The sequence below is a fragment of the Muscardinus avellanarius genome (genome assembly GCF_963383645.1).
Source record: "Muscardinus avellanarius genome assembly, chromosome: X".
Taxonomy (NCBI): Eukaryota; Metazoa; Chordata; class Mammalia; order Rodentia; family Gliridae; genus Muscardinus; species Muscardinus avellanarius.
The window spans coordinates 87,604,503-87,618,695 of NC_137792.1; the positions used below are offsets into that span (position 1 = coordinate 87,604,503).

Here is a 14,193-nt window from a genome sequence, read left to right on the forward strand (position 1 = left end):
CTGCCAAAAACAGACTGCTGAATGCTGGTTAGGACACTGACCCTCAACTTCACAGATGAGTATAAATGGAAGGATCATAATTATATTCATACAAACCTGGCAGCCCAAGCAAAAGGCATTCTGTATTGTCCAAGGCGGCTGCACACTTGCTTGGCTGTCCTGTGCACCTTCTGGGCTGTCTAAGGTCAGAAAAAAGAAGGTTGGCTCATATTTGTTCAATCTGCCATGGACTCACCCAGAAAAATAATCTCACCAATTTACCAATATACAACATCCTCAAAAAACAACATAATATAAACAATCTAAAAACATAATGGTTTGTGCATATGTGAACATCTCTCCATGAATCTTACTATCATGTATAATTACAATGCACTAATAAAATTTAACTTTAAGAAAATGAGAGAAAGAGCCACAAATAAAACAGAAAACACATCAGCTACCCATTTTACAAGACCAAAGTATTTATGAGTCTTATAAACAAAGCCTTTGTCATTAAATCAGAAGATAGACAAAACAGATGCAGGTCTTGGTTGGCATCAAAGACCTCTACTTGGAAAGTTTGAAGCACTTTTAACTTGTATTTCAATTCACACAGCAATCAAACACTCGTCATTCTTAGGAGAAGCTTGCTCTGGACACAGCTGACCTTTCTACTCCCAAGATAAGGCACAAGTGAACAAAAGTCAATGCAATTAGTGAAGTGTAGGCAGAGGCACTGTTTAAACAGGCCAGGAGAGATGTCAAGGAGATAAACTGCTATAGAGTCCAAACAGACTGTGAAATGTTGGAAGATGCTTATCTCTGTGGATACAGAATGCTAGAGTCTTTTTTTCTGAGCTAGTTACAGTCTCCTTCGCATCTTCCATTTAATCAATATTGCTTGTCCACACAATGAAATACCACATACAATAGATAAATGATTCCTGAATATGCAGTAGCTAAAGTGCTACAAATGAGTTGTACCACACAGCTTTTCTCTCCCAAGGCCTTAGTTTTCTCATTTATAATATGAGAAGATGAGATTTGGTTGATGTTTTTCAAACATTTGGATGACATTATAGACATGCCAACTTTAAATGTTGTCACTTAGCCGGGCGTGGTGGCGCACGCTTGTAATCCCCGCGCTTGGGAGGCAGAGACAGGAGGATCGCGCAGGTTTGAAGCCAGCCGTGCGCGCTGGCTTAGGAGACCCTGTTTCCAAATAAAAATGTAAAAATAGGTCTGGGAGTTTAGCCCGGAGGTAGAAGGGCTTCCAGGAACCCCAGTACCAACAAAAATATGTTGTCACTTAAGGATATTCAACAAAACAAAATGATAAAGAAATCCCTACCATTTAACATGCCAGCCATGTCATGAAACAAAGGCATAATACTGAAAATGGTGAAAATCTCCAAATAAAGGGCGGCCGTTTGAAGTAAAGCACATTGAGCCTCATGAAATACTCCCTGTCTGTTCTTATTGGATCACAAACATGTGAATGTGGGTATGCATAGGCCTTGAACACTGCAAGATTAGGTCACCTTTACTCTCCTGGCCCTGACACTTGGCCTGCAGGTAGAAAGAAATAGTGGGTATTTGAAGATACCATGTCATCTGGCAGATGTGGCCTAAGAGCCCCTAGCTATAAGTTTATTAAGTGAGCAAAAATAAGATTGTCATGTTAACAAAACATAGATATATGGGGGGAAGGCCATGGTTAAGGTTTGGCATACATATTCACATAGTATACCCTATTTTCAGAAGACACAGCATTCTCAAGGAATATTTTTCTAACAGAGAGGTCATTGGCAGTGTTATTTACAATACTGGTAAAATGTAAACTCTACATTAAGCTGAAATGTTCACAAGCAAGCTTTATAAATACCTTTACTGGATCTGAATTTTTGATGTAAGGTTCTGCACAGTGTGTAATATTTCCTTGTAGCACCTTTTCAATTCTTGCCACTAGAAAAATTTCGGGATGTGGATTTGTCACTGAGAAAATTCCCTGGAAAAAAATTACCTCCATTAGAATTTGTAACACCATATTTATGGCTGTTGGGTGAATGGTTCCTAACTTTGTTTTGTAAAGAATGTTGATATTCAACCTAGTATCAGGCCCAGAATTCCAGAATGAGGTAGCTCTTCTATTCATATGGATTTTCAAGTTCCCAATATTCCATTTAAAATGGATTTTATATTTTGTCACAAACTTCACATCTATTATTGGTCCTTAAATTATAGATGCCATATCACTGCTTAACTTCTTCTGTTTGGCAGTTTTTGTGAGTTCTTAGATCTTACAGATATGATGTGCATTGTTTGGCTTAATATATATATAACATATAGGTGGTACTGGGGATTGAACCCAGGGGCATTCTACCTCCAAGCTATACCCCCAGCCCCGTTTTTTGTTCTTTATTTTAAAACAGGGTCTCAAATAAGTTTCAGAGGACCTCACTACGTAGATGAGGCTGGTAAGTATTTTTCAACACAGCTGCATGTAACTCTGCGTGAATTCTCAAAATGAAAGATACCTCCCCAACAATCCAGAGGAGTGTTAGTAACTGTGGGTAAAATTGAATAAAAAGAAGGAGGCAGTAGAGCCGGGCGTGGTGGTGCACACTTGTAATCCCCATTCTTGGGAGGCTGAGACAGGAAGATCGCACAGGTTTGAAGCCAGCCTCAGCTACTTAGTGAGGCTCTCAGCAACTTAGTGAGACCCTGTTTCCAAATAAAGTATAAAATAGGTCTGGGAGTATAGCCTGGAGGTAGAAAGTCTCTGGGTTCCACCCCCAGTACCACCAAAACAAAACAAACAAGAAAAAATTTTAAAAAAGAAGGAGGCAGTAGAAGCATGGGGGACTCACTGAATAATTTCTTTTTCTGAAAAGGGAGCAAGTAAGTTTTGGAATCTGTCCATAGCAACTAATTCATGTTAATTGCAGTAAGAAGAAGAAAATACCGTGTTGCTCTGCCTAATATAAAAACCAACCCACTCAGCTGGGCATGGTGGCATACACTTTTAATGGCAGTACTTGTGAGGCTGAGATAGGAGAATCGCAGGTGCATGGCCAGCCTAGCAACTTAGCGAGGCCCTCCTCAACTTAGTAAGACCCTGTTGCAAAATAAAAAATAAAGAACGACTGGAGGTTTAGCTCAGAGGTAGAATGCCCCTGGATTCAATTCCCAGACGACCCCCCCATGCACAAACACATCTTCAACCATTCTATAAAAACATTCCTTATTGGAATTGAAGAGCTCTAGTACTTTCAATGTAAACACAGAAAACAGAAGATACAAAACTTGTTTTGTCCCTGTATATTTTATTTAGATTTACTAATGTAGATGCAACCAAAATTGTTTGCATTTTCTTTGCCTGCATGTGAAACACACATGCAAGCAATCCTCTGTCTCATTTGGCTCCTTCTGAACATAATATCCTTCAAAGAGCATGTTGGTTGATTATGTCGCTGTTTGGAAGCATGCCACCTAATGAATTTGAGTGGAAAAAGCCATCGTTGGGTCTCTACCAAGTTTAATTTCTCTACTTGGTGAATTAACAACTTTGTTAATATAGTGCTTTCCAGTTTCCAAAGCATGTCAGCTATATCATTTCATTTGCCCTAGACAGAAGCCTCAGAGGTAGAGAGGGAAGAATAGGAAACAGAGTGCAAGAGGCTGGCAATTCCGCTAAACAGCTTGTAATCACCCTGGGTAATGTCCAATTTAGCTTTTATTTTTGAAAGAACAAATGTGGAACAGTGGTGAAAATTTGCTCAGTAGTCATATATCATGGGTTCAAATTTTAGCTTCTTACCAGTTTTATAAGTTTAGGCAACTAACATCTTCTCTAAATTTATGGTTTCTCAACTATAAGATGGGGATGGTGAAAGTCATAGTAATTTCATCAACTTCTTATATGGATTAAATAAAATAATGCACATTAGATGCCTGGCTACTACCCATCAAAGCATGTCAAGGTCATAGAGCTTGGCTGTGAGCCTGGGCTGGAAAATTGCCTCAGCTGCCCCTGCAGAAGGTATGATGAGCAATACACCTTGAATATGAAGAGACAAGATCTGGCTATGTTGCCCAGGCTGCCCCTGAGTGATTGGTCTCCCTCAGCCTCCCAAAGAGCTGGGACTACAAGACAAGCACTTCCATATCCATCTAAGTACAATCTTAGGATAATTTCCACATAACTGTGCTATGTGGTTTTTGTGTTTATGTCATTCAGTCTTCATAAAAACCCTAGAATGCAGTCACTACAATATAAGTCACATTTTATAGATTAAGAAACAGAAGCTCAGCCAAGCATGGTGGCATATGATTATAATCCCCATACTTAGTAGGCTGAGACAGAAGAATCACAGGTTTGAGGTCAGCCTCAGCAACTTAGCAGGACTCTTAGCAACTTAGTGAGACCCTGCTTCAAAATAAAAAATAAAATACCAGGTTTAGTGGCTCATGCTTGTAAAGCCAGCACTTGAGAGGCTGAGACAGAAGGATTACACAGGTTCAAAGCCAGCCTCAGCTACTTAGTGAGGCTCTCAGTAACTTAGTGAGACCCTGTTTCCAAATAAAATATAAAATAGAGCCGGGCATGGTAGTGCACACTTGTAATCCCCACACTTGAGAGGCGGAGACAGGAGGATCTCACAGGTTCGAAGCCAGCCGCGCTGGCTTAAGAGACCCTGTTTCCAAATAAAAATATAAAATGTCTGGGAGTATAGCCCAGAGATAGAAGGGTTTCCAGGAACCCCAGTACCACCAAATAAATATGTATATAAATATATATACATATATACACATATATACACATACACACACACACACACACATATATATAATAGGTCTTGAAGTATATCCCAGAGGTAGAAAAGCCCCTGGGTTCCACCCTGAGTACCATAAAAAATAAAAAATAAATAAATAAAGTAAAATAGGGCTGAGGGTGTTAACTCAAAAGTAGGATGTCCTCGAATTGAATCCCCAGTACCACAGAATTAAAGAAAGAAAAGAAACAAACAGAGGCTCAGATGGCTTTATACAGTAAGCTGATAAAGAAGATTGCTACCTGGACTTCCAAACCATGAGCCTATTGACTCTCACTGTTGAGGACCAGGCATGGAACATCTTACTTGGTAAGACTGAATGAGCTGAGCGGGGGTAACACGGGGCATGCAAGCCAGGGCCCAGGTCTCGGGACTCTGGGCCTCGGGCCAAACCATGCGTAGCATGCCAGATCCCTGGAGAAACTGGGCCCAGTACCCTGGGTCCCAGGCGGGGGTCGCGTGGGGCACGCAAGCCGGGGCCCGGGTCACGAGACTCTGGGCCCCGGGCCGGAACGCGCATAGCACGCCAGACCCCTGGAGAAAACGGGCCTAGTACCCTGGATCCAGGGCGGGGGTCACGCGGGGCATGCCAGCCGGGGCCTGGGTCATGGGACCCTGGGCCCCAGGCAGAGTAGTGCGGAGCACTCTGGACCCATGGGGAAACCTACTGGGTCACAATGCTACTGAGTGCTGATCCCACTACCTCCTCAAACCACATATACTGTCTTCTCTTATTAAAAATAAAAGGAAAAGAAAAAGGAAAAATATCAGAGAGGGGTTAAGAAGGCCATGGTGGATGCCAGGACACTGGAGGTGCAGACAAAACTTATCCAAATGCACTGGAACTTATGGAAAAATTCCCCGTGAAGGAGGACTGCTGTTTCTCTATATTGTTAAGAACCTTGGACATCACCTGTAAGGAGAGAGTCTAGCAGAGAGCAAGGAGAAAGGCGGTGTTGAAAGTGGTCTCCGTGATGGCGGTGGAGACTTGTATTCAGGAGAAGCAGGAACTGGATCCTACCAACCTTATTTTTTGGGAGAAATTACACCAAATGCCGAATGCTACCGTCGCGCATGCTTAGGAACACTGGACAACATTCAGAGTGGAAAAAGAGCCTGGGAAGGATTTGAAATGGTGGAGGCAGTTGTAATGGCAGTGGCCAGTACTCAGGGAAGGCAGAGTTCTGATACATTACTCCTGGAACCTTTGAAATAATAACCCCAGAGACAGTGATCGGAGCCTGCTGAGGGGTTAGGCCGGTGCCGGGGCCAATGGCCGACATCGGAGCCTGCCGTGAGGCAAGGCCACTACTGGGACCTCCAAGGCTGGGATCAGAGCCTGCAAAGGGGTTAGGCCGATGCCGGGGCCAGCGGCTAGCAGTGGAGCCCGCCGTAAGGCAAGGCCGGTACTGGGGCCACCGAGGCTGGAATCGGAGTCTGCAAAGGGGTTAGGCTGGTACCGAGGCCAATGGCTGGCATCGGAGCCTTCCGTGAGGCAAGGCCACCATTGAGGCCTCCGAGACCGGGATTGAAGCTTGCCGAGGGGTTAGACCAGTGCTGGGGCCAGCGAGGCCGGCATCGGAGCCTGCCGTGAGGGAAGGCCAGTGCTGGGGCCTCCAAGGCCGGGATCGGAGCCTGCCGAGGGGTTAGGCCGGTGCCGGGGCCAGCGGCCGGCATCGGAGCCTGCCGTGCGGCAAGACCGCTACTGAGGCATCTGAGGCCGGGATCAGAGCCTGCCGAGGGGTTAGGCCGGTGCCAGGGCCAAAGGCCGGCATCGGAACCTGCCGTGAGGCAAGGCCGGTGCTGGGGCCTCCGAGGCCAGGATAAGAGCCAGCCAAAGGGTAAGGCCGGTGCCGGGGCCAGCGGCCAGCATCGGAGCCTTCTGTGAGGCAAGGCCGCTAATGAAGCCTCCGAGGCCGGGATCGGAGCCTGCCGAGTGGTTAGGCCGGTGCTGGGCCAGCGCGACCGGCATCGGAGCGTGCCGTGAGGCAAGGCTGGTACTGGGGCCTCCGAGGCCGGGATAAGAGCCAGCCAAGGGGTTAGGCCGATGCCGGAGCCAATGGCCGGCATCGAAGCCTGCTGTGAGGCAAGGCCGCTACTGGGGCCTCCAAGGCTGGGATCAGAGTCAGCCAAGGGGTTAGACCGATGCCGGAGCCAATGGCTGGCATCGGAGCCTGCCGTGAGGCAATGCCGCTACTGGGGCCTCTGAGGATGGGATTGGAGCCTGCCGAGGGGTTAGGCCAGTGCCCGGGCCAGTGGCCAGCATCGGAGCCTGATATGAGGCAAAGCCGGTGCTGAGGCCTCCAAGGCCGTGATAAGAGCCTGCCAAGGGGTTAGGATGGTGCCGGGGCCAATGGCCGGCATTGGAGCCTGCTGTGAGGTAAGGCCGGTGCTGAGGCCTCCAAGGCCGGATCGGAGCCTGCCGAGGGGTTAGAATGGGGCTGGGGCCAGTGAGGCCATCATCGGAGCCTGCTGTGAGGCAAGGCCGGGGCTGGGGCCTCCGAGGCCGGGATCGGAGACTGCTGAGGGGTTAGGCCAGTGCCGGGGCCAGCAAGGCCGGGATCGGAGCTTGCCATGAGGCTAGGCCAGTGCTGGGGCCTCCGAGGCTGGGATCGGAGCCTGCTGAGGGGTTAGGCTGGTGCCAGGGCCAATGGCCGGCATCGGAGCCTGCCGTGAGGCAAGGCCACTAATGTGGCCTCCGAGGCCGGGATCGGAGCCAACTGAGGGGTTAGGCTGGTGTCGGGGCCAGCGAGACCAGAATTGGGGCCTCCCATGAGGCAAGGCCGTTGCTTGAGCCAGCGAGGTTTGGATCAGTCCACCAGTTAGCCAGGCCACTACTGGGGCCGTCAAGAGTGGGATCGGTACTTGCAACGCGGCATGCACAGAGAAATATCACAGAAAATATAAATCAGATGCTTCCCCTAATCAGCAATAACTAGGAGGAAAGGGGCAACAGGAAGAGGTCGAGCTATAGAAAGGGCTCTATAGTGAAGCAATTAAGGTGACCAATCAGAGGGTATGGAATAGGGGAGGACGGAGCCTCTTTAAAATGCAGGAGGTACATAAACAAATGTATCAAAGTTAATCACCAAACAAGCATGGGATCGAGGGAGGGGGAGGGAATGGGATGGGGGCTGGATGAGGGCTAATTGGATGATGTGTGCTTGTATATCCTCTCAAGTCTTGTACTCCAATGTGATTGAGAAATGACTACAATGCACCAATTAAAAAATAAATTAATTAAAAAATAAAAAATACTGAATGAGAATAATAATACTGATTATCGCTATTAACAAACATTCACTGAGTACCTATTGTTTCCCATCCCCACCAACCTAGACATTTCCTCAAACCATTCTAAGATATATGACCAGTGATAAAAGCACACTTCTTCTACTGTACTGCTACTCCAAGCTGCTGTGTGGTGGCAAGCAAGCCTGGTGAGTCTGTGAGGGTGCTAAGGTATCAACTCTACCTCCCCTTCACACATGAGGAGGCTGAGGCATAGTGATGCTCATTTTTTAACTGATCGGGGACTCCAGAGCGAGGGTACACACTATGGGGGCTGTTTTGCCATTTGTTCCGTAAGTTTCTAGTTCCCTCTTCTTCAGGTGATTAGAGAGAGCCCAGAAAGCCCATGTTTAAATGGCTGGCTCTGTAGGACCAGACCTTCTTTTCCAAAGATGAATAGATGAATGTATATGCTCCCCCCAAGTGTGACCCTTACCGACTTCACTGTCCCCTCCTTCTAAAGAATAGACAAGGTCCTCCTATCCATCCTCCTGTACCTACATAGCCCCACAGGCATGGAAGGGCATGTAGTGATGTTTTGCATTTAACAACTAATAAAACCTTGTATAATATTGTTGATTTTCTTTCTTTTTTGCGTGGTACTGAGGACTGAACCTCCAAGCTGTACACCCAGCCCTATTTTATTCTTTATTTTGAAACAGGGTCTCATTTAGTTGTGGAGGGCCTCACATAGTAGCTGAGGCTTGCCGCAAACTGGGATCCTTCTGTCTCAACCTCCCAAGTAATGGGATTATAAGCATGCACCACACATTTGAGTTCTTTCTAACAGAGCTAGGTTCAAATCCTGTCTTCAACACTACTACCTATGTAATGGTGGGCTGTATAAGTAACCTCCCGAAGTTTGGTTTTCTCATCTATAAAACAATAATAATTAGATTATTTCATAGATAAGACATCAATGGCAAATGTTGATGCACAAAATATATGGAATAAGCTGTTGAGGCTGGGTGTAGTGGCACAATTGTAGTCCCAGCTTCTCAGGAGGCTGAGGCAGGATAACCACCAGAGCCCAGGAGTTCAAGACAAGCCTGAGAAATAACTGAAGCTGTCTCAAATGAGGAAATATTGATTTTCTTCCTGACCTAGACTGCAAGTTGAAATAATTTGAAAACAGATGTAGTGGCGCTTGCTTATAATTCTAGGAGATGAAGGCTTAGATAGGAGAATCACAGGTTTAAGGAAAGCCTCAGTAAGTAGTGAGACTCTCACTAATCTAGCAAGACTCTGTTTCAAAATAAAATAAATAAATAAAATAGAACCAGGGTGTTGCTCAGAGGTAGAATGTCCTTTGGTTCAATTCCCAGTACCAATACATACATACATACATACATACATGCATACATGCATTTGAGTAAGTAGAAGTAATAGAATAAATTTGTCATTATTTTAAAAAGAGATAGTTGGCATCACACAAGAAATTTTAAACATGTTTCTAGCTGGGCATGGTGGCGCATGCTTGTAATCCCAGTACTTGGGAGGCTAAAACAAGAGGATCTGGGTTTGCAGACAACCTCAGCTATTTAGACCCTCCACAACTTAGTGAGACCCTGTTTCAAAATAAAGAATAAAAAATTGGGCTAGGGGTATATCTTGGAGGTAGAATGCTGGGTTCAATCCCCAGCACAACACACACACACACACACACACACACACACACACACACACACACACATATATATTTTTAGATATGGCATGCATGTGCACATACACAAACACATATACACAACTGTAAATATCTATGTAAGTAGAAGGTGCTTATTGGTTTTGTTTTTGTGTGTGTGATGCTGGAGGGAGAAGCCAGGGCCTTCCTTGAGCATTTCAGACAAGTGCTTTACTCCTGAGTCACACCCTTAGCCTGAAAGTGCTTTCAAATATATAGTAAGAGCTTTCTTACCTTACTGGAAGAGAGAAGGCATAGTCTCTGTGTGTTCTCACTTGCCCTCATCTGCACTGACCTTTATAAGACTCCCATAGCATCTATTTACGTCTCCCCTCCCAAATACTTTCAAATGTATAAATCTCCTTGATTTGCTACAGCAGTTTAAGTTCATCTTTTTCTTTACAATGAAGAAGAGAAGGAGGAACTTTATTGGTTCCCTCTTGAATTAAAGAGGAAAATTAGTGATACACGAGCCATTCTTGAATACCAGGTCGTTTGACCATGTCTTTTGTCTTGGTAGAGGCTGAGGTGAGGTATTGGAATGCGTCATTCCATTGGAGGAAAGGAGAAGGCTTTTATTTTCCTCCTGTGCTATTGCTCAACAAAGGTCATTTCCATATACTTTACTCAGAGTCACAATTTGACATCAAGCAACTATGGTCTTCTTCTGTCCTACTGTGAAACATTTGATAGTCAATCTCTATTTTAGAAGAGAGACTGGTTCAATCTCTCTTTTAGAAGCATCTCACATTATAGTATAATGTTATATGGCAACTATAGTCTGAGTCACAAACTAAGGAGCCATAAGGGAAGCAACTTGATGAAAAGTTTTGATAGATCCTCAGCCCCACAAGGGCAGTGACACTACATATAAAGAAATCTTCCTAAAGTATGTAATCTGTATCTGCAGCAGTGAACATGATTAAGCTTTAAGATCCTAACATCCCATTGCTTGAAACTTGGTCTAAGGAGAAAATTCAATAAATGAGTTAAGACATATGCACAAGAATGTTCAATGCAGCATTATTTATAATATCAAAAAATCAGAAATATCTTAATAAGATAAATCATTGGAAAAACATGTCATCCTTTAATATGAATGTGACAAATCTATGGATATTGATATAGGATAATCAATATAATATTAAATGAATAGTTATAAAACAGCATAAATATGATTCAATTTGTATGAGCGTAAATACAATGTGTATGTATTTATACATACAAAAGAGATTTCTAGAAAGGTGTTTATCAAAATGTTGAGTTGTCATCTATGGGTGGTGGTTTTTACTTTTTTATTATTTCTGGTATTGCTTAAATTTACACAGAAGAATGTATTTATCTTTATAATCAGAAAAAAGAATATTTTGATTAAATCCTCCTTAAATCGTAAGCACCTTTGTTCATATGCCTTTTCCCACTTTACACAATGTTCTTACTCCCTTGAAGCTATAAAAGACTAGAGGAAGGATCGTCAATTAAGGTCTGCAGAAATTTCATGGTCTCCAGTCTCAGAGGTCAGAATGCCAAGGAACTGTGACATTCTAAAGCAAATTCTTTGTAGAATAGGACAGAGAGAGATGCATTATAGCTCTAACACTGAAGCAGAAACCAGGCATAGGGGTGCATACCTGTAAACCTACTACTTGGAAGACTGAAACAGGAGAAATGCAGGCTCAAGGCTAGCTCTCAGTAACTTAGTAAGACCTTATTTCAAAAATTTTTAAAAAAGGGCTGGGAATATAGCTCAGAGGTAGAACTCCCCTAGGTTTAGTCCTCAGTACCAAAAAAAAGGTTTTATGCTCCATTAAAACTACCTACTCTGAGGGGGGGAGGATATGGGGTGGGAATTGGGCTAATTGGGTGATGTGTGCATGTATGTCTCCACCATATTTTATCCCATTAAGATGTATGACTACAATGCACCAATGAAAAATTTTAAAAAACTACCCACTTTGCCATGCATGGTGGCACACCCTAGTAATCCAAAAACTTGGAGGCTGAGCTAGGAGAATCGCAAGTTCTCGGTCAGCTTCAGCTGTTTAGTGAGGCTCTCTGCAACTTCCTGAGACCCTGTTTCAAAATAAAGAATGAAAATAGGTCTGGGAATGTAGCTTGGAGGTAGAATGCCCCTGGTTCCATCCCTAGTGCAGAAAAAATTAAAACAAAACTACCTATTCATTATTTTTCATGAGAATTAGGGATGGGAAAGTTAATGTAGGGTCAATTTTTATTCAAAATACATATCTTTTGGGAACCTATGTCCTTGATAAGAAATATGCAGATGTGTGTGTGTGTGTGTGTGTGTGTGTGTGTTTGTGTGTGTGTTGTATCTTCATTCTATCTCACTATTTGTTGTCTCATATTATGATCCCATTGAAAACATTACTTTGCCACTGTGCTATTATCAAGTTTACTCATTGCAGTTTTCCCCTCTGATTTTGGTCATCAAAAAATACCTATCAATAGATCTTATAAGAGATGGAATGCGATCAACACAGCAGCCTGAAACCACGACATAGGCATGGCTGTTTCTGTTTCTTGTTCTGAAAGTGCTACTGAGGCTGAAGTCTTCTTTACCTGCGTTATGCAACGTAGCTGAGATTCAGCAATTCCATGAACAAAAGACTCGGGGGAGGAGCCCCTTGGGTTTCCATCACTGGCCAGGTGTGCTGGGGTGCTCCACAGCATTTCACGGACAGATGGCGGGTTCAGGTCCACATGAAAGTCAGCTGATATCTTACAATTGTTCTTTATATCAAATAAGGCAAGATTGACAAAAAAAGGCTCAACCTGGAAATGGAAAGTGACATTTTAAGACTTGGAGTGGCACTGGAGAGAAGAGAGACAAGTAGCAATATAATTTTTATCATTCCTTAAGGTTGTGTGATTGCAGTTCCTTTCTGAGTTCAATATTTAGCTGAATTTGCATTATGGCCTCTCTGCATAAAAGAAAGTGCATTCCAAAACAACAGGTTTTTTATTAAATTTTAACTTTGGTCTGGTGTAAGTATTTTCTTGAGTTATAAATTTCAAACAATGATGAAACTGGGCATGGTGACAGATGCCTATAATACCAGTATTTTGTAGGCTGACATAGGAGGATCACAGGTTGGAGAACCGCCTTAGCAACTTAGTGAGACTGTCAGCAACCTAATTGATACCCTGTTTCAAAACTACTCTGAGATTTCACCTAACTGCAATTAGAATGGCAATCATTGAAAATACAAACAGCAAGCCAGGCGTGGTGGCACATGCTTGTAATCCCAGCATTCATGAGGCTAAAACTAGAGGATTGCAGTTCACGGGAGAGCCTCAGCTACTTAGTGAGGCCCTCTGAAACTTAGTGAGAACCTGTTCCAAAATAAAGAATAAAAAAATGTAGGGCAGGGGTTATAGCGCAGAGGCCAAATGCCCCTGGGTTCCATTCCAAGATCCACAAAAAAAAAAAAAAAAGAAAGAAAAAGAAAACGCCAGGCGTGGTGGCACATGCTTGTAATCCCAGTGCTTGGGAGGCTGAGATAGGAGGATCGCACAGGTTCGAAGCCAGGCTCAGCTACTTAGTGAGGCTCTCAGCAACTCAGTGAGACCCTGTTTCCAAATAAAGTATAAAATAGGTCTGGGAGTATAGCCTGGAGGTAGAAAAGCCCCTGGGTTCCACCCCCAATATCACCAAAAATAAAAATAAAAATAAAATACAAACAACAACAAATGCTGGTGAGGATGTATAGAAGTAGAAACTCTAATACTTTATTGGGATTGCAAATCAGTGCAATCACTTTGTAAAACAATATGGAAGATCCTCAGAAGGATGGGAATGAACCTACCATATGATCCAGCAATACCATATTCCTAGTGATCTATTCAAAAGAATGGAAACAAAACTACCTTAGTAATTCATGCATATCTATGTTTATAGCTGCACAATTCACAATTGCCAAACTATGGGACCAGCCAATATGTCCATCGACAGATTAATGGATTATAAAACTATAAGATATATACAGAATGGAATTTTACTCAGCCATTAAGAAAAAAAATTATGTCCTTTTCGGGGAAATGGATGGAATTGGATAACAGTATGCTACATGAGATTAGTCAGTTAAAAAAATAAAAAATTGAATATTCTCCCTAATATGCTTAAGCTAGGGAGAAAATGGGACATAGGAGGGACTCCAAATGAAGGAGAAGAAACCTTAGATGAGTCAAGAAGGTGACCTAACTGAAGGAGATGGGAGGAAGAGAAACACTCAAGGAACATGATATACATATACAAACCTCAAAGTCAATCACTGTGCTGAACACAGAAAAAGGAGGAAGGAGAGTGAATAGGGTGGAATCTAGGGAAGGGCTCAGTGAGTGCTATGTGCATGCATGCCCCAATGACCTTGAGCTTTATTAAGA

At 43.5% G+C, this 14,193-nt stretch overlaps 1 protein-coding gene across 1 annotated transcript in view; it reads right to left on the reverse strand.

The window, feature by feature from the left end:
• The window catches only part of DOCK11 (dedicator of cytokinesis 11), a gene marked incomplete at both ends in the record, with an annotated part of 236,379 nt that overhangs the window by 115,910 nt on the left and 106,276 nt on the right, over positions 1 to 14,193 (reverse strand). The window contains 3 exons of the mRNA XM_080719505.1: positions 97 to 179; positions 1,868 to 1,990; positions 12,370 to 12,582. Coding sequence (XP_080575631.1) covers positions 97 to 179; positions 1,868 to 1,990; positions 12,370 to 12,582 — 419 coding nt within the window. The remainder of the gene's footprint in view (positions 1 to 96; positions 180 to 1,867; positions 1,991 to 12,369; positions 12,583 to 14,193) is intronic.